This window comes from Podarcis gaigeae (assembly GCF_964106915.1).
Source record: "Podarcis gaigeae genome assembly, chromosome: 10".
Classification (NCBI taxonomy): Eukaryota; Metazoa; Chordata; class Lepidosauria; order Squamata; family Lacertidae; genus Podarcis; species Podarcis gaigeae.
Window position 1 is genome coordinate 24579755 of NC_139686.1, and position 19063 is coordinate 24598817.

General features: G+C 44.0%; 1 protein-coding gene across 1 annotated transcript in view; it reads left to right on the forward strand.

Annotated features, from left to right (window-relative positions):
• The window catches only part of TXNRD1 (thioredoxin reductase 1), a 30400-nt gene extending 12650 nt beyond the window's left edge, over positions 1-17750 (forward strand). The window contains exons 7-14 of the mRNA XM_083700462.1: positions 909-1134; positions 5853-5948; positions 6729-6805; positions 8176-8332; positions 8891-8998; positions 10875-10970; positions 13684-13818; positions 16325-17750. Coding sequence (XP_083556588.1) covers positions 909-1134; positions 5853-5948; positions 6729-6805; positions 8176-8332; positions 8891-8998; positions 10875-10970; positions 13684-13818; positions 16325-16387 — 958 coding nt within the window. The 3' untranslated portion in view covers positions 16388-17750. The remainder of the gene's footprint in view (positions 1-908; positions 1135-5852; positions 5949-6728; positions 6806-8175; positions 8333-8890; positions 8999-10874; positions 10971-13683; positions 13819-16324) is intronic.
• The last annotated feature ends 1313 nt before the right edge of the window (positions 17751-19063 follow it).

The following is a 19063-nucleotide window of genomic DNA, read 5'->3' on the forward strand; positions in this document are numbered from 1 at the left end:
TGCCCGCTGTCATTCAAAGTAAGTGTCAGGTGTTATGAGTGAATTGATTCTGGGTAGATTCAAACATACAGAGTTTTGAAGTGGCATAGTAACAGTTTTCACATATGTGTTGCTTGCTTAAAAGCACTTTTGTGTCAGAACAGCTAGCCACTTAAAACTCGTATCTCCTTTCCTCCTTGGGCAAAATATCAGTTTTCAAGTGATGAGCCATTCTTGCTTTGGTTTTGATTTCTTGGCATGTGTAAGATCTACGGTGACAGGAGGGCTTGTTTGCATAGCAAATGCCTCTTCTCCACTTCCTTCTCTGTGGAAAATACACAGCCAGTCAAAAGAGGTTTGAGCTTCTTCATATGTAACTCTTCAGACCTGGAGGCAGGAAAGGCTCGGAGTGAGACATAGCCTTGGACTTTCTGGTTCCTGATGTGAAATCTTCCATTTATACAGCAGAATGTGCAGAAAGGAAGTCGGTCTGTACCACTTTTGTGGTCTTTCTTGTTTACTATGTAGACTATGTAGGTTACTATGTAATAAACTATGCATTAATTTCATCACCAGCTCATAAACTGATTGATTTGTGACCACTTGCTTTAGATAATGCTCTGAGGTTATTTACATTCTCCTTGAAAATTACATCATCATTATTATTATTATTATTATTATTATTACTTCTGTGCTCTGACTTCATCTTACAGTTAGTTTGTTGCCTGATATAACTCCTGCCTTCTGGGGTGCAAAACAATGTGTAAAATTTTATGAACCACAAAAGTAGAGATAAAACATAAAGGAATAAGCCATTGCCCCTTCTGTAATTTCGACAGTGTCAGTTGTGTACATCTCAGCTGTATGGATTTCCCTTGTATTTTTGACTCGGCTGTTCATTCCTATTATTATTATTATTGTTTTCCCAGTGATGATCTCTTCTCCCTGCATTACTGCCCGGGGAAAACATTGGTGGTCGGAGCTTCCTACGTCGCCCTTGAGTGTGCAGGATTCCTTGCAGGCCTTGGCTTAGATGTGACTGTCATGGTGCGATCCATTCTCCTCAGGGGCTTTGATCAGGAGATGGCAAACAAAATAGGGGAGCACATGGAAGAACATGGTGTCAAGTTCATTCGGAAGCATGTGCCTAGCCAGGTGAGATGGGTGGAGGGATAGCACTTGTCCTTATTACTACATTATTGGATGAGCATTTTAGGTATTTTGCATTGTACATTGCTTTAAATATTCTGGCCTTATCGTTATTGTCCATTGCATTTTGTCATGTGAGTTGCTTTGAGACTTTGAGGGTGAAAAGCAATTATAACAAATGTTAATAATAAATGCTGCCCCCACCCATTCAATAAACACGTAATTTTAAAATGTGCTTTAATACAAACATGTTCCAAGAAATCCAGGTTCTGTTTTATGACTTCAGAAGCTCCTGTTTCACCATTTCCTTGCAAAGCCTATATACCTTGGCACACAGGGCTCTCTAGCCCAGTATTTGCAGCATTTATGTGGCAGTTCTTCAGAGTCTTGGGCTTCTGCATCACCTGCTATCTGATCCTTTGAACTAGCGAGTAAGCTTGGAATCTTCTGCCTACCAAACATGCTCTGCCACTGAGCATGTGTGTGATTCAGTGCAGTGATGTTCTGTTTTGGCTCCCAAATGCCGCAAACCCAGAAGTGAGTGTTCCGGTTTGCGAATGTTCTTCGGAACCCGAACGTTGGACGGGGGTTTCCGATTGGCTACAGAAGATTCCTGCAGCCAATTGGAAGCCATGCCTTGGTTTCCAAACATTTGGGACGTTGAACGGACTTCTAGAGACGGATTCCATTCAACTTCCGAGGTACGACTGTATTAGGTTGCTATCTCACTGACGTTTGTGAGGGCTTTCCATGTTTATAGTGCAATAGCTGTTGGTTTTTCGGATTTTTTGGCAAGCTGCGCAGGATGTTGTCAGGCTTGGGGGTATTCTTAGAAGTTGGCCTCTGGCCCTCTTGTTTTGACCCCTTCCCCATCAAAACAGATGTTTGGTGCAGAATTTTGTCTGGAGGGCCTAAAACATCTTCTTCATGGGGAGTTTCCCCCTTGAACCTATCTGGAGTTTGACACTCCCATTTAAAATTATCATTATTTATCTGTTATCACTACAATTACATTTATGCACCATCCTTTCCTTCAAGGGGGGCATGCATGCTTCTTCCCACTTCCTATTTTGCCTTCACAACAACCCTGTGAGGTAGGTTGAGCTGAGTGACGGGTGCAAGGTCACCTACTGAGTATCATAGCTGTGGGGATTTGAATCCCGGTCTCCCAGCTCCCCGTTCTATACTCTAACCACTGCAACACATATTTTTTCCATCTGTTTTAAATTCATTTTTCTTTCTTCAGTACAAACATCAAAAGATGTACACAAACATGCCCCCCCTTGCAACAGCACAAAAAGTATGAATTACATTTCTTCCCCATGCTAATAATAGCATCAGCAGTTAGTTGTTTCTCTCTGTCTCCCTCTAAAATGCATGCAATTTGTGCATTATCAATATTTTCATGCCGCTCAATAGCAAAACTCTCTGAGCTGCTTACTGTAATTTAGCCATACATGATGGAAACAAAAAAATATAAATAATGCAGCATAAAAGCTCCAGCAGCCAAGAAATAAGATCAGCACAACAAAATTCTCGAGCAGCACCAGAAAATATTTTAAAGATGTTTAAAATATTTGGAAAAGCCATTCCATTCTGCCAAAAGGTATAGCAAAAGAATGGTGTTTTTTTTTTAAAAAAAAGGTTTTGTTTTTTTTGCTTCAGTCAGATACTTACCTAGGAAATAGCACCATTGAACTCGGTGTGGTTACTTGTGAGTAGGCATGCATGAGATTCCATTGCTAAAAGATGACTTGTGCCATCTGTGTTCTTGCAATTGTGAGGGAGTACTCATGGAGGATGTGTGTGTGAGAGAGAGGAAAAGATACTGTTGGCATGCATTTCCTTTAATGATTAATCAGTACAGTGGTACCTCTGGATACAAACGGGATCCGTTCTGGAGCCCCATTCGCATCCAGAAGCAAATGTAACTAGCAACAGCACGTCTGCGCATGCACACGTCACTTTTCACCACTTCTGCACATGCGCGTGATGTCATTTTGAGCGTCTGCGCATGTGTGAGCAGCGAAACCTGGAAGTAACGTGCTCCGTTACTTCCGGGTTGCCACGCAGCACAACTCGAATGCGCTCAACATGAAGCATATTCAACCTGAGGTATGACTGTAATTATTTTCCTATAGCAGATAATTGTTTTTCCATTCAGTGGGGCATTAGGATAGGCTTTCAGCTTTTCAAAGACAAGAACATTAAATGCAACAAATTTCCTCTGTGCTTCCTCTTAAGCACACAGATAGTAAACAACAACAACAACAACAACAACAACAACAACTTAAAAACACTACCTGGTCAGCTTTTGCTGAGCAAACATACCCTCCCTTAAAAAAAATAAGTTATTGAAACAGATCAAGCTGAAAACCAAAGAGAATGTGAATGCTTATTTTGTGTGTGCATAAATTATATCCATTGCTTGGGTTGAGAAAGTAGAAGATTGGCTACATTTAAGCAGCATATAAAGATAAAGGTACCCCTGACTGTTAAGTCCAGTTGTGGATGACTCTGTGGTTGCGGCGCTCATCTTGCTTTACTGGTCGAGGGAGCCAGCGTTCGTCCGCAGACAGCTTCTGGGTCATGTGGCCAGCATGACTAAGCCGCTTCTGGCAAACCAGAGCAGCGCACGGAAACACTGTTTACCTTCCCGCCGGAGCAGTACCTATTTATCTACTTGCACTTTGACGTGCTTTCAAACTGCTAGGTTGGCAGGAGCAGGGACCGAACAACAGGAGCTCACCCCGTTGCGGGGATTCGAACTGCCAACCTTCTGATTGGCAAGCCCTAGGCTCTGTGGTTTAACCCACAGCGCCACCCATGTATAGCCCCACCCTTTTATTGTCCTTTCTGCAGTGAGGTGCAGTGAGTTTCTGGAATGGGATAGATGTGCTCAGAAATGAAGGACTAGCCAGTTTGCATGTCTGCGTGTGGTTTGCAGAGCAGGTTGAGTTCTGAAATAGGAAGCTTTTCTGAAAATGCCAGTGCAGTTCTTTGTCAAACTAGTATGTGCTATATTTAATGTTATTTGGATCAGAGCATATGGGGAAGAGAGGTTAATCCTCTCCCTCTCTATCTGCACCCCTAAGGAAAAAAACAACACCCAATCTCCCTCTGTTCTACAAGATGTCCACATATGCACTTGAAGGTAGCAGGCTAGCTTAGGGAGGACATAGGACCAGCCTAGAGGCCCACACAATTCTTGCAGTGCCACATCACTGCTCCCCACCAGCCATAATCTGTTACCTGAGGTGGTTGCTTCACTCTGCCTAATGGTAGGGCTGGCCCTGTAGTGTGAGCATAATTCTAGCCCTGTGTAGACTGTAGGAATCTGAAGTACTTCAGAATTCCTGCAGAAGTAATCATGTGAGTTGACTCTGCATTTGCTAGATTTGGCAGTGGTTTTCCTTCTGTGGGGTTTTTTCTTTTCTACATAGGTGATTTTGTGTGTGTGTGTTTGTGTTTGATGCAGGGAACAAGATACCTCAGTAAGTGAACCTATGGCAGACAAAATGTTCTGTGAAATGGGCTCAATAATAGGAAGGGCTGCTCCACCTACCAGCCAAGGAGGACACTTGTCCTGAATAGAGTGACAGGAGAAAGGGCATTTGCCAACCAGCTTCTTGGCACAAAGCTATTAAAAGTGCAGGAACTCCTTTAGACCAAGGCTTGGCACTTGGAGGAAGTTAACTCTCTTTGACTGGAGGAAGTAAGCTACCTTGTGTACGCAAGGTGATGCTTCCATTTATTAACACCTTTTAAAATTTCCGCATTGTTCTGAGAACTCAGCCCCCTTTGTCCTTTATTGCCTTTGAATGCTGTGGTATGAATCAGCGATATAAGTGGCAGCAGCACTTTCATTGTTTTCATTTCCTGTGTTATAAAAGAACCGCCATAGAGCTGTCATAAAAACGACTTATTTATAAAGAGAAAGAGGTTGCGCATCACTTAGAAGCCAGTTTTGAGGACCTTTGCTGCAGCAAAGAAGTTTATATTTTTCATAAGCCATAGGTATAGCCATTTATTTTCCTTGGATGGATGTTTGCAGATTGCATTGGAGATTGTGGTGTAAATGTAAGGCTAATTCCCCGAATCCTCTTGACTTCAGAGCTGCAATATATTTTTTCAGTTGATTCATGATCACATTTAAGGTCACATGAGATGTGATGGGAGCAGCCATGTTTATTAAATCATGGATCTTTCCCATTCACATATTAAATGCAGGTAGTGTGATTTTTAACACCGAAAGGGGAGGTCTAATTTTAACATCGCTGCTGTTGGTTATCCCAGGTGCTTTTCTATGAGCCTGAATCTATAGGGGGAGGTAAAATGGAGAATGGTCTTGGCACCGTTCAACCCACATGTCCTTTTGATATTAACATATCTACTTTCTACTTGACCAGGGCAGGCACATAAACAACAAACATGGCTGCCATCATGTTGATCAGATATAGATAAAGATATTTAGCATTCATGACATTCTCAACTGCATAAATGGTTCTTTAGATTAAATGTAAGTAGCTTAAAAGTCTGTTTCCTTCTCGTTAAATCTCTGGTTTTTGTTCAAGGGAAACAGCTCTAGTTAATAGGTAGATTTCGCTCTCTCATTTCAACAACATCCCGAGTAATACACTTGTACTGGGTGCCTTCGTGGTTTGAACCAATGCATCTACTTCATGACACACTGAGGTAATATTTTAATGCTCAAAATTCTGCAGATTGAACAGATCCAGGAAGGAACTCCCGGAATACTCAGAGTCACTTCTCACTCCACAGAAAACTCTTCTGAAATACTTCAAGGGGAATACAATACAGTAAGTAATTTGTGCTGGTCTTCTCTGTTGCAAATTTGGCCGTACGTTGAATGGCTTTGACAGATTGTTTACGTGCTGAGTCAGATGCTCAGGTTTTCTCATCACATGAGCCACTAAAGCCACCTGAAGAGCATGCTTGTGATTCTGTGGGGGAACACAGGTAGCTGTGAACTGGGCTGCGCCTGGAGGGGTGTTTAGCTATTCACATGATTGCAGCTGCTGCAGAAGATGTTGGTACAGCTGTGGAATTAGCTGTTGGTTGCATCTAGGTACAGCTGGGTCCACACAGCCATTTCCCTATGGGATTGCAGCGCTGCAGCTTCTCATGTGTTGATGTTGCGCAAACCAGCCCTCCATGAACAATTTTCACAATGAAATTTGTAGCATTTGGGGTCCTGGGTTCTGGTTGATCTTCAGGTTGTTATCCTAATGCAGTAATTAATATACTAAAGACACCTAAGCTTCCAGGAGCAGTGGAGGCTGGTTCATAAGTGAGAATGAAGCACTGCCCCAGGAGCCTCTGTCTGCCCTCACTTGACCTCCCCTTCCTATTTACTAACCCAGAGACTGAGTGTCTATCAGCTGCTTCTTCTTCTTTAGGCTCTATAGAACTCAGCAGGGAGGAGGTTGGGGGCAAAAGTATTAGTTACCACCACCTTCCATTGCCTCTGGCGCCACCTACTGTTGACCTTCCCTGCCTTCTACTCAACCAGCCCCAATGGGCACCTGCTGTCACTGCCTGGGAGATATATGACTAACACAAAAACTGATGTTCTGCAGGTGTTGCTGGCCATAGGGAGGGATGCTTGCACAAGAAAAATTGGCTTGGAGAAAGTTGGAGTGAAGATCAATGAAAAGTAAGGTTTATTCTCTTGACTGTCTATGTATTGTGGCTATATGATTGTTGTTGTTTTTTTACAACATCAATTGGATTGACTTAAAGCATTTAATTTGGGGGGGGGGGATAAATTTCCAATGCAGTTCTGTTGCAATAAGGAGAGCGCCAGTGCAGCATAATGGTTAGACTTTTGGACTATAACCTGGGGGAGCAGGGTTCGAATCCCCCCCTCAGCCATGGGTGACCTTGGGCCAGCCATCATCTCTTAACCTAAGCTACCTCATAGGGTTGTTGTGAGGGTGAAATGGGGAGAAGGAGAACCATGTATACCACCTTGAACTCCTTGGAGGAAAAGGTATATAAATGTAATGAATAAAATAAATAAATAATAAATAAGGAGGAACTGTACCCTCTATGCCTGATATATGTCTATATCTCATTACTGAACATGCAAAGAGGTTGGACTTTTGCAGTAATTTGAATGTTAATGATTAACAGCTCTGCAATCTAGGGTTCTGCATTATTTCGCTCTTGCTGGTTTCGTGGTCTAGATTTTTTAAAAAAACATGTTCATGTCGGTTACCACTGTGAACTATACCCTTTGTACTGTGTACTCTTTCCAGTTTGGTTGCATAATGGGGCTCCTTTGGTGTGTGTGTGTGTGTGTGAGAGAGAGAGAGAGAGAGACAGAGAGAGAGAGAGAGAGATAACTCAGGAACATCTGCTTTGCATGCAGAAGGTCCTTGGTTCAATCCCTGTCGTCTCCCAGGTAGGGCTGGGAGAGACTCTTGTCTGAAACCCTGGAGTTGCTGCCACTGCCAGTCACTGCAGACAATATTGAATGAGAGAGACCATTAGCCTGACTTCAGTATATGTTGGTTTCCTGTGCTCCTATGTTTCTAGCAGTTACGCAAAGGGGGGGAATGTGAAAGGTGATGCTTCTTCTATCATAGCACTGCAATAAAAGGAAACGGGGGCTTTGCAAAATTCTCATTTCCATGCTGCTGTTAAGAGGCACTGAAGTCCTGGATCCCTAGTGATCTCTCCCTTTCCTACCTACTTTGACAATAATCTCTGCATTTAGTGGTCTGGCAGCCCACATTCTGCCTGAATTTATGTGCAAATGGCTATGTAATTTGAATCCATTCCCGTTTGGGTCCAAGCCTGTTCTCTGTGGACATGAAAAATGGTTCTGAGGACACTGGGATAAGTCTGCGAGATGCATCAGGTTTCGCTATCTGAATCACAAATCCTGCCACGGCCAAGATGAACACAGCATGGACTCTTGCCCTGGCATTGGAACAGTCTGAATAGTATAAAGTTTGATTTGAAAGAATTGATCTGCAACCTACAGGCCACCGAACCGAACCTCTTTTCTCCCTCTCGTAGAACAGGAAAGATCCCTGTCAATGAGGAGGAGCAAACTAATGTGCCTTATATCTATGCCATTGGAGATGTCTTGGAAGGCAAGCTGGAACTGACGCCAGTGGCAATCCATGCAGGGAGGCTGTTGGTGCGGAGGCTTTACGGTGGCGCAAAGACAAAGGTGAGCGAGAGGTTTATCATCGTGCATTTTAAAGAAAACTAACCTCTCCCCACCCCAGTCAGAATAATAATGCAAGCTGCCACCCGGTCTCCCCTCATGCATTCTTGTTTACATGATTGACAGTGCATTGGCCCAATGAGAGTCTACATTGTTATTTGTATGGGTTTTCTTAGTCTTATGGAATTTTAAAAAACCTGTTGCAGACAAATGTGTTTTCCTCGCTTCCAGGGCACGTTCACCCACCATTAGCGGGGGCAGCAAAGGGGGAGTGGTGTTGTGCACCTAGTTTCCTGGCAGTGAGTGTTGCTGCAGCTTACTGGAGCGGGGGGAGAGGGGGGGAGGTGTGGGGAGCTCAGCCAATTGGCACCACTGCACCTGCACCATGTGCTGCCTTCCCCTCGCCTCCCTCCTCCTCCATCTCAGTAAAGCGGCAGCCCAGGTGAGCAGCACAGAAGCACCTTTTTAGCTCCACCAGCCTTTGCTGAAGCTACCCCAGTGTTTTGTTACTGATGCCGACGGGAGTGTGACACTCATACAAAAGCGTCTTTTCCTTGACAGTGTGACTACGTGAACGTTCCCACCACGGTATTCACTCCTCTGGAATACGGTGCCTGTGGTTACTCGGAAGAAAAAGCCATAGAGACATTTGGGGTGGACAACATTGAGGTGAGCCTAATAATCCTGTATAAAATATAGTATCAATATATTGTGTAACACAAGCCCGATCTTGTGCCCCTTTCTAGTTCTAGATTGGTGTGTGTGTGTATGTAGGACCATCATCTTGGATGCTGGTGGCGCTGTGGTCTAACCACTGAGCCTTTTGGGGTTGCCGATCAGAAAGTTGGTGTTTTGAATCCCTGCGACAGGGTGGGCTCCTGTTGCTCTGTCCCAGCTCCTGCCAACCTAGCAGTTCGAGAGCACACCAGTTCAAGTAGATAATAGGTACTGCTGCAGTGGGAAGGTAAACAACATTTCCGTGTGCTCTGGTTTCTATCACGGTGCCCCTTTGTGCCAGAAGCGGTTTAGGCATGCTGGCCACATGACCCAGAAAGCTGTCTGTGGACAAACGCCAGCTTTCTTGGCCTGAAAAGCGAGATGAGCGAGATGAGCACCACAACCGCATAGTTGCCTTTGACTGGATTTAACCGTTCATGGTCCTTTACCTTTACCATCATCTAGTCCTTCTCAAGGTTGGCTACACAATCACATCATTGAGTTGCACCACCTAGCCTGGTGCCAATAGCCATGAGCCTGTGTGGATGACAGGCGTGCATCTTTATAAACATCTGTGTGCCAGTGTCCAGGAATGCATCAGAGTAACATCTGTGGCTCAGTGGTACAACATCTGCCTTGCATGCAGAAGAGTCCAGGTTCAATTCTCCACATATCTAGGTAAGGCTGGGAAAGGCCTTTGCCTGACACCTTGAAGAACTGCTGCCACTCCTAAGCAGGTAGCGCTGCTCCCAGTGCACACAATGGTCTGGCGTGATAAAAGGCCTCAATACCTGTGTTCAGTAAACGGGGGGAAATGTTGATGCAAGTTACGCAAACTTAAATCTATTCGTAGAGGGAAATGCCTGCAAAACACCGGTGTATGTATCAAAAGTTATATTGTGCTGTTTACAGTGTGGAGCTGCCCTAACCAAGCTTGCATATTTGGTCAGGTGCTTATTTTAGAAGCATCTTTAGACTCCAGTGCCTTTTGTGACACCGTACCAATCCCATCCCTCTTCTCGCACCTGTTGGTATTTCTGCACCTAACACATAAGTAGCTGCTGCACAGGCTGTTGTGTAAATTCAAATGTGCCTAAGAGCTGACTGGAGGGAGCCATGTTTGAGCCCTGCATCCCCATGTTTAATAAGCCTGGGAAGCAAATTCAAAGAATCAGTATGGACATACAGAAGCAAACTTATCAGTGCATCTATTATTAAAATTTCTATACCACCCTTCATCAGAGGATCACAGGGCAGTTTACAATATAAAAACACAAAAATGCATAACGAAGTAACAAACAAAACAATGCCCCTCTCACTTTAAAAGGCCATAGATAGTTTAATTAGTCAGAGGCCTGTGAGAAGAAGAATAAAAATTTATTCTTGACACAAGACAGAATCAAGCTGCAGTTCAGGGAACAGGAAGGAGATGTGTTTTGCTCATAATGCGCCGAACGCTCCTGACAGGAGACCCTACTTTGATGTGCATTCTCACCATTTGACAAGCATCTCGCTAGTCGAGTGGTTGTGAGTGTTCACGGAGAGGTCCTATTCTGCCACTGTTGACATTCATCACCTGCGTTCTCAGTGCCAAGTGTCTCTGGCCAGTTCCTGAGAGGGGCAAAGTGCCACACCTGTACCAAACTAAGCTCCTCATGCCTCACTCCCCCCCTCTAGAAGTAGCAAAGATGCTTAGCATTGGGAAGGTAGGCGAGTACCATTGCCCTCTCTGCTCTTCCCATTCCCCTTGGACTGCTGTTGCATAATGCCTTTCAGAAACTAAAAAAATCTCCACAAACACTTAAAAACGTCTCCATTGCTTTCCCAGGTTTACCACAGTTACTTCTGGCCACTTGAATGGACGGTCCCAGCCCGGGACAACAACAGATGCTATGCAAAGGTCATCTGCAATATTCCTGATCAGGTAACCATAGCATGGCACTATTTTTCAGAATCATCAGCATTTTACAGGCGCAAGGAGGTTTCTTTGTTAAAAAAAAGTGTTGATTTTGTATGCATTGTAATATATTACAATATAATTTCTGACAGAATTGGTGTGAACTTCATGCATCTTAATTTGTAATGACACTTGGACTTGGGGATAAAGCTCTTCCCTTTCATTGCGGCAAACGCGGATGTTATCTTGAAAGCACTGGTTGTTTTTAAAAACACCCACAAACCCAACTCTTAAATTATAGTGCCTTTGTAACTGAATTAATAACACCTTGGCTAGATGTTAACTCTCATTAAGTGGCAGTCCTCTTTTATCTTTGCTCAAGATAATATCTAGTTAATAGTTGTTGATGCCTTAGTTTTTGTGTTGTAATAATGGCTGGAGTCCAAAGGATTGTGGGGAAAGCAGATGCTTGTGTTCTTATCTCAAGCTGCTTTTGAAACTGAGGGATGCCTCACAAGCAATTTCTGACAGGCCAGAGAACCATATTGGTTAAGGGGGGGGGGGGAAGGAGGAGAGTTATTTTTTTTAAAAAAAAAAAAACACCAACCCCCTTTTTAGGCTCTGGATCCTAGCCATAGCCTTCATTTTGCTTATTTTAAACATGGGCTACAGTGAAAAACAAAAACGATATGTTTAGGCTTACGGGGTGAGGAACCTGTGGCTCTTAAGATGTAGCTGGACTACAACTCCCATCATCCCTCGCCATACTGTCAGGGCCTGCTGGGAGTTGGGAGTCCGGCAACAACTGGAGGGTTACTGGTCCACGATTTTGTTCGTATGTGTCCATATCAAGTGCTGCTTTCAGAATGCAAAGCCAGGCTGGATTCAGTTAATGAGCCCTGTGCAAGGACTTCCGCTAGCACAATGGGGCTCCCTTCCCCACAATTGGCTTGGGGTAAAGTTGAGAGACTCCCCCAGAGCAGCGTGTAGGGAAAGGAGAGGCGGAGGATCATTCCATCTGGCAAGCTGAAATGCTTGTGCTGGCAATTGCCGTAGCGCTATGTTGAATCCCTTCCTCAGGCCCAACTGCTTGGGTTGAAAACTAGACAATAGATGCAGTCAGCACTAGAATTTCCTCTCCACACATTGCCATAAGCCCTATCCAAGCATTCAAAAAGAGCACATGAGGGTTTAAGCTGGGGAAGGAGAACTCATGTTGGGGGTTTTCCCTTCACCCCTTGCCCTTCCTTTGCGCAGCAGGAAGTTCTGAAGGGAGCTTGTAAAGGTGAGGTTCCTATTCATGAGGAGGCTCTTCCTTCTGGGAGGTTCAGGGGTGAAGCAGGGACGTGCAGGGGCACAGGACAAGGAGGTTGCTGCCATGAGTGCACCCCACTCCCTAGTTTAAGTTTAGTGTTACAGATCTGAGCCTGAGGCTCTCACGTGCCCTTTTCCCACTCCTTTCTTGATTAGGCAGAATGGGTTGTGTACAAATTGGTAAAGCGTGGCTTGCCTCAACCCCCAGTAAGTCAGGCAGGTAGGACTGTGCTAGACTGAAGGTCCAGTCTGCCTTGATCACATAACACCAAACCATAGGTTGATGCTTCATCCAAACCAAGTGGTGTGCAGATTTCAGGCTGCTCAGATCTCGTTTATCCTTCACTGGAACCAAAGAGCCAAGTGGAAAAACCAAAATGGTAGGATTAAAGAGCAGGATGTCTCTGAGCAGATGCTTAGCCTAAGGATTTTTCAGTAGCAGAACTGAACAGAACTTGTTTCTTTCACAAAAATTCATTCCTTGGTCAAGCCAACTAATGCACATAGATCATGATCTAAGTCACCACATTGTAGTTTTAGCAGTCAAATGGCTTTTGCTGTAGAATATTTTAATGACAGTGAAAAAAATAGCTGAAACCCCTGCTGTTCATGGGTCCCCCCCCCCATTAAATTTATTTTCCAATAGATATGTGTTAAAATGGAAAGTTAAAACAGAGCAAGCTACACATATACACACAAGCATGTTGTTGACATTTTTGGTATACTTGAGCCTCTGGATTTATAACAGTTGGATTGTAACGTGTCTCTTAAGGCAGGTATGAAAATACAAGAAAATGGGTTGAAACATATTTAATTGCCAGTTCTCTCAGGTATTGGACAGTCTGAAGAAAGTAATTGTTTCAGGCCACAGCGAGTCAAGCTTTAGTTGTTCCTTTCTTCTGGGCATTCTGACAATTGATATCTCAAATGATAAAAAGGGGGGTGTTCCTATATGCTACAACTGCAGCAAGAATGCTGATTGCTAAAAACTGGAAGGGGGATAGGACACCAACGAAGGAAGAATGGCAAATAAAATTGTGTAAATATTTGGAATTAGCAAACATGACAGAAGTAATTAGAAATCAGCCAAGCCCAAAGGTTTAAAAAGGAGTGGGACTGTTTTAAAGAGTACCTGGAAAAACATTGTTCTCAAACAAAATCTTGGATGTGTTTCGACTAAAAGTAAATAACAGATAGCATATATTATGCAAGAGAAGTGCAGTAAGGAAAACAACACAGTTACAAAAACAAGGAAGAAATAAGAAGCCACAATAAGGTGGAGGGAAGTCATGTACGAAGAAATTTTGATTTATTTTGGTTTACATTTGTGTATAAGGTAGCATATTTTGAAGAACAAATGGAACTGTGTATTCAATTAATCAATGTAAAAACTCAATAAATTTTTGTTGTTCCCCTTGTTCCTTAGGAGCGTGTGATTGGCTTCCATGTGCTTGGTCCAAATGCAGGAGAAATAACCCAGGGATTTGCAGCGGCCATAAAATGCGGTATAACAAAAGAACAGTTGGACAGCACGATAGGAATTCATCCAGTCTGCGCAGAGGTGAGTATGTAGCATTGGTTTACAAGAAGCTGCCTCCTTTCCTAGGATTGCTGGAGCAATTTTGTTTTCAAGGCAACAGTCTTATGTACTCTTTCTATATGAGCAGCTGCACTGAGATAGGAAGTACCATAGCTTTGTGGCAGGGCACAAGCGAAACAAACAAAAGTTCCCAGATTCAATCCCCAGCATCTTCAGGTAGGGCTGGGAAAGATTCCATTTCTAAAACCCTGGAGAGCTGCAACACCGAGCCAGAATCTACCTTATATTTTAGAAAGTTGATTGTCCCATAGTTATCTGTGTTTAGGTACAGTTGGATGCCATTTTGAATCAAGATGGTGGACTGGACCTTTCAAAAATGTACTGATTTTTGCTGGGTGGTTCTTAGAATTCCCAAACAACGCCAGACACTCATAATCTGAATGGGTTGGATTGGATTGGAAGGGCCACAAAATCTGGTGCAAAAGCACAATTGAGCCTCTTATGCCAGGGCAAGAACCCTTCAGCAGTGAGGCAAGGACTTTCCTTCAGGGCTCCAGTTTTAGAAATAACTTGCACATTTGTACACACTGACTTTTCTCTCTCATAACCCGCTGTATCTAAAAATCTAAAACAACACAATGGGGGGGGGGAGAGCTACAAAATGTGCAGAGGAAGCTGTTCTAATATATCACTATAATCATCCTCATAATATGTTGAACAAGCCACAAAAATTAAAGGACGAAAGGTTTCACAAAAATGATTGCAGTTTCTATTAAAATAATAATAACAGGAGCATAGGAAGCTGCTTTGTGCAGAGTCAGACTGCTGGCCCATCTAGTTCATTATTGTCTGCACTGGCCAGGGGCAGAATTTCTGGCAGGCTTCTCTCCCACGCCTGCCTGCCTGGAGATGTACGGGATGATGGAGACTGGAGACTTATGCATGCAAAGCACATAGCCTACCGCTAAGCTATGGCCCATTCAACAACAGCAATATAAATAATAATAATAATAATAATAATGATAATAATAATAATAATACAAATAATGGAATTTTAAAAACTGGTTGAGTTTGGATTTTTTTTTTCTGTTTCAAAGGGTGGATGCATTCATGATTCTCCTTGCATACAGAGCAATTTCAGCTGGCTGAACATTGAGATCCTTGCTTTTTTCTGTGGGAGCTTCAGGCTTATTTGCATGGCTAACATGTACAGGCGCTCTGTTCTGCTCTCAATTTATTCCCCCTTAGAGATGACTTTGATGCTAGCTAATTACTGTTGCTTTGAACCATTTAGACTGGAGTGGATTTGATTTCCTGTAATCCTCCTACCTAGACTTATATGTCTGCAAAACAAAGCTAACAGTTGTCTGATAAACCTCAACTAAAGGCAGCTTACCACATTTCCTGTAATTTGTAATTTTCGATTTGCTCTCTAAACTAGGAGCCTAAAACTCATCCGAAGGGCAAAAGTCTTAAGATGGCACCTGCAAAGGCCGTTAGTAGCCAGCAAAAGCTGCCGTGACTCAGACCATGGAGGAAGTCTGGGCCTCCAGATGTTGTTGGACTATAACTCCAATCATCCCTGGTTTTGCCAGAGCTGATGGAAGCTGTAGTTCAGCAACATCTGGAGAACCAAAGGCTCGCTACACCTGCTTTAACTAGAAACATAGTTATTACTCAGGCACAGTTCCCATTAATTTCAATTGAGCCTGTTCAGAAGTCTTCCTTTTCTGTCTCTGGTAGATCTTCATCCTCCCAGAGGGCAAATAATCTCTGAGCCGCAGACTCATATCTGCTCATTAATTATCTGCAGGCAGTGCAATAAAACGTCTGCCTCCCCCCCCCCCTTCATTTCCTGCACAACGATAAGAGGCACTTGTGGTGGGAAGCCATGTGACTTCCCCTTCATTTATTTCAATTTGCTGGGTCCGAAGCCTTGATAGAGGGCAGGAAAATGGGACTGCTGTGATGCAAGAGCATCCAGTGTAATTTAACGGCTCTTCCAATAATGGAGGGTAGAAAAAGTGCTGCATGGTGGAGTGTCATTCCCATCCCCAAACATCTGGTGCAGCTTTATAATGCACACTAATAAAGAAGTCTAGAATTTAGAAAAGCCCAGCTTGGATCAGCTCAAAGGGCCATCTAACCCGTGGGCTGTCCTCACAGTGGCCAGCCATGCCTAATGGAGGCCTGCAGGCAGGATCTCAATGCAGCAGTCCCCTTCCCTCTTGTGATTCACATCCACTGAGTTACAGATAGGTAGCCGTGTTGGTCTGCCATAGTCAAAACAAAAAAAATTCCTTCCAGTAGCACCTTAAAGACCAACTAAGTCAGTTCTTGGTATGAGCTTTCGTGTGCATGCACACTTCTTCAGATACACACTGAGTTGTTAGCAGTGGTTCTCCAAGACCACCCATCCTAGGGTCAGCCAATGGCAGAGGGTAGCCCTGAGTTTTGACATGAACATAAAAGTCCTCTCCGACATTATCCAATTGTTTTACTCCCCCCGTCCTCCTTTCTTTTATAGATATTCACCACGTTATCCGTGACGAAGCGGTCAGGTGGAGATATCACCCAGTCCGGATGCTGAGGTTAAGCCCCCCCACTGTTTGCCCGTTGCCAGAAACTGGCGTTCATCACCGTTGCTAACTCCCGAAGGGCCAAGCAAAGCAGTCTAGGAAGCAAGAACCAGCCTATGACCTCTCCGCCCCTGTCGACAGGGCGAGTGAAGAACTGCTTAGTTCCTGGCGGTGACTGAATGTTATGGCAACGGATCCAACAGTGGGCTGGGCTCCCAAATCAAGCTGCTGTTTGGCAAGGCATTGCTCAAGATGCTTCCATGAAGTCGCAGCCTAAAACCAGCCTTTTCTGGTAGGCAGTGATGGAAAGTTTGCTGGCACAGCTTGAGACTTTTCCTCTCCTGGAATGAAGGCGTTCCTCCTGTTTGTTTCACCACTTCCTCAGATCGTTGCTATGAAATAGCCCAAGAGTTGCAGCATGTAGCAGCCTCATTGCAAGTCCTCTTCTGTAGGGGGTGCACGCAATGCATCATCTCTCCAGACTTGTACAGAAATGAACAACCAAGCCTGTGAAGGATTTTTTAGTGCACAGTTCTAAGAAGCAACTTATTTTCACTTATCTTCCTTTATTCGTTTTACCCAGAGCTGCACATTGGTGTGGCTCCCCTAAGTCCATAGATCAAAGATTAAATACTCCCATCACTGATAGGTTAGATTACTGCAATGAGCTCTGTGTAGGGCTGCCTCTGATGACAGTTCAGAAACTTCAGCTGGTGCAGAATTCAGTGGCCAGGTTGCTCACCGGGGCAAGACGGTTTGAGCATATTACACCCATCCAGGCCCAGTTCTAAATGCTGGTTTTAACCAACATGGTTAAATGGCTTAGGACCGCAATACCTCAAGGACTGCATCTCCCCATACGAACTGACCTGGACCCTGCAATCCTCCTCATCATATGAGGCCTTCCTTCAAGTGTCTCCTCCATGAGAGGTCTGGAGGGTGGCAACACGAGAACGGGCCTTCTCTGCAGTGGCTCCCTGCTTGTGGACTGCTCTCCCCAGGGAGACTCACCTGGCGCCTTTGTTACATAACTTTAGGTGCCTGGCAAAAACGTTTATAACTAAGCCTTTCGCCGATAACATTCTATGGCCATTTAAAGTTTGTGAGAAGGGTGTGTTGTTGGTTTGTTTTGGTTTTATGATGTCAGCTACATTGTTGAATTCCTTCTCAAGTGAAATCCCTCCTTTTCATACAGCTAACTTTCTGTTTGTTTGTATATAATGGATCATAAACAAAATCTATTTGGATCATAAATTCTATTTTGAGATATCCTATAATTGTTTTCTTGAATACTGCCACTGTTGTTGATAAAACTTTGTGTACTTTATGTGTACTTAACGGAAGCAAAAAGTAAAACTGTCTTTTAGAAATGGGCACCATCTTTTAAAATCTATTCATTTCACCAGCTTGTTCAGATAGTGACTCTCCTGTACCTGTGATTTGGAGAAGTTGTGGGATCTGTGAAAGCAGCTGCACAAAGTCCCATACTTATATTGGTTCTATGTTTGCGCCTGTTTTTTTAAAGGACCCAGTTATTTATTCATGTTGCCCTCCGAATGAGAAGGAAGCATGCATTTGTGTGCCTTGCAGTCTCTAGGTAGAGGTCACACTCCTATAAGGACATAAGCAGAGCTCTGCTGCATCAGCCCAGAGGCCCACCTAGTTCAGCATCCTGTTCTCGCAGAGAGCAGCCAGATGGTTCTGGGAAGCTTGCAAGCACAACCCGAGGGCAACAACACTCTTCCCACATGAGATTTCCAGCAACGGGAATACAGAGGCATGCTGCTTCCAACAGTGGAGCTAGAACGTAGCCATCACGATTCGTAGCCACTGATCCCCTTATCCTCCAGACAGGTTGAGCAGCAACAGAAGTTTATAAGACTACTGTATAGGTCCTGCCTTAATGCTGTGCTCCTGGAGAGAAGAGTAGAGCAAAACCTATTACAGTCTCCCATGGGCAGCTGTCGTTACATCTTCATACTGAAGTTTACTGATGTTAAATGAAAGGGGTTGGGAACTGTCCTGTACTTGAGGGCTATGGCTATTAGCCATGTACCCATATCCATTCGTGGGCCAATTACTTGTGCACAAACCTTTCTTAGCTGGGTGAAGAACCATGCATGCAAAAAATTGCTCACTGGACGAGTCCAATCCCACTGCCAGACCTGCACCCACAAAGACCTAGTCAGAAAACTGGCAATAGCACAAATTGGTGTTGTCAGTGATTGACTAGGGATGGATACTCACTCACTCACTCACTGCTGTATCCAAAACAGCACACTAATGCAAAAAGCACATTATCAGGTTAGGTATTGATCTAACAAGGTACAGCTTGCCTGCTCAGTGATCTGGATTCCCCCCCCCCCCCCAGCTCTAAGCAAGTCAGACCTTGTTTCCTCTTGCAAGAGCCTCTAGCAACAGTCTCTGCCACAAAGGCAGGTCTTGTAAATCGTGGATTAGCTACAGATCCTAACCCATTTGGCAGCTGCAGCTTACAAGCAGTTCCATTCTGAGACTATCTCTTTAACAGCTTTTCCGGTAATCAATCGATTTGGCTGAGCTGCAGATTTTGTAGGCCTAGTAATAAATACGGATTTCAACAAATATCTTATAGATTGACTGACATAGTTCTTTACACAAACAAACAAAATCTTTTAAGCCTTCATTGTGCACGTTGGGTCTGCTGG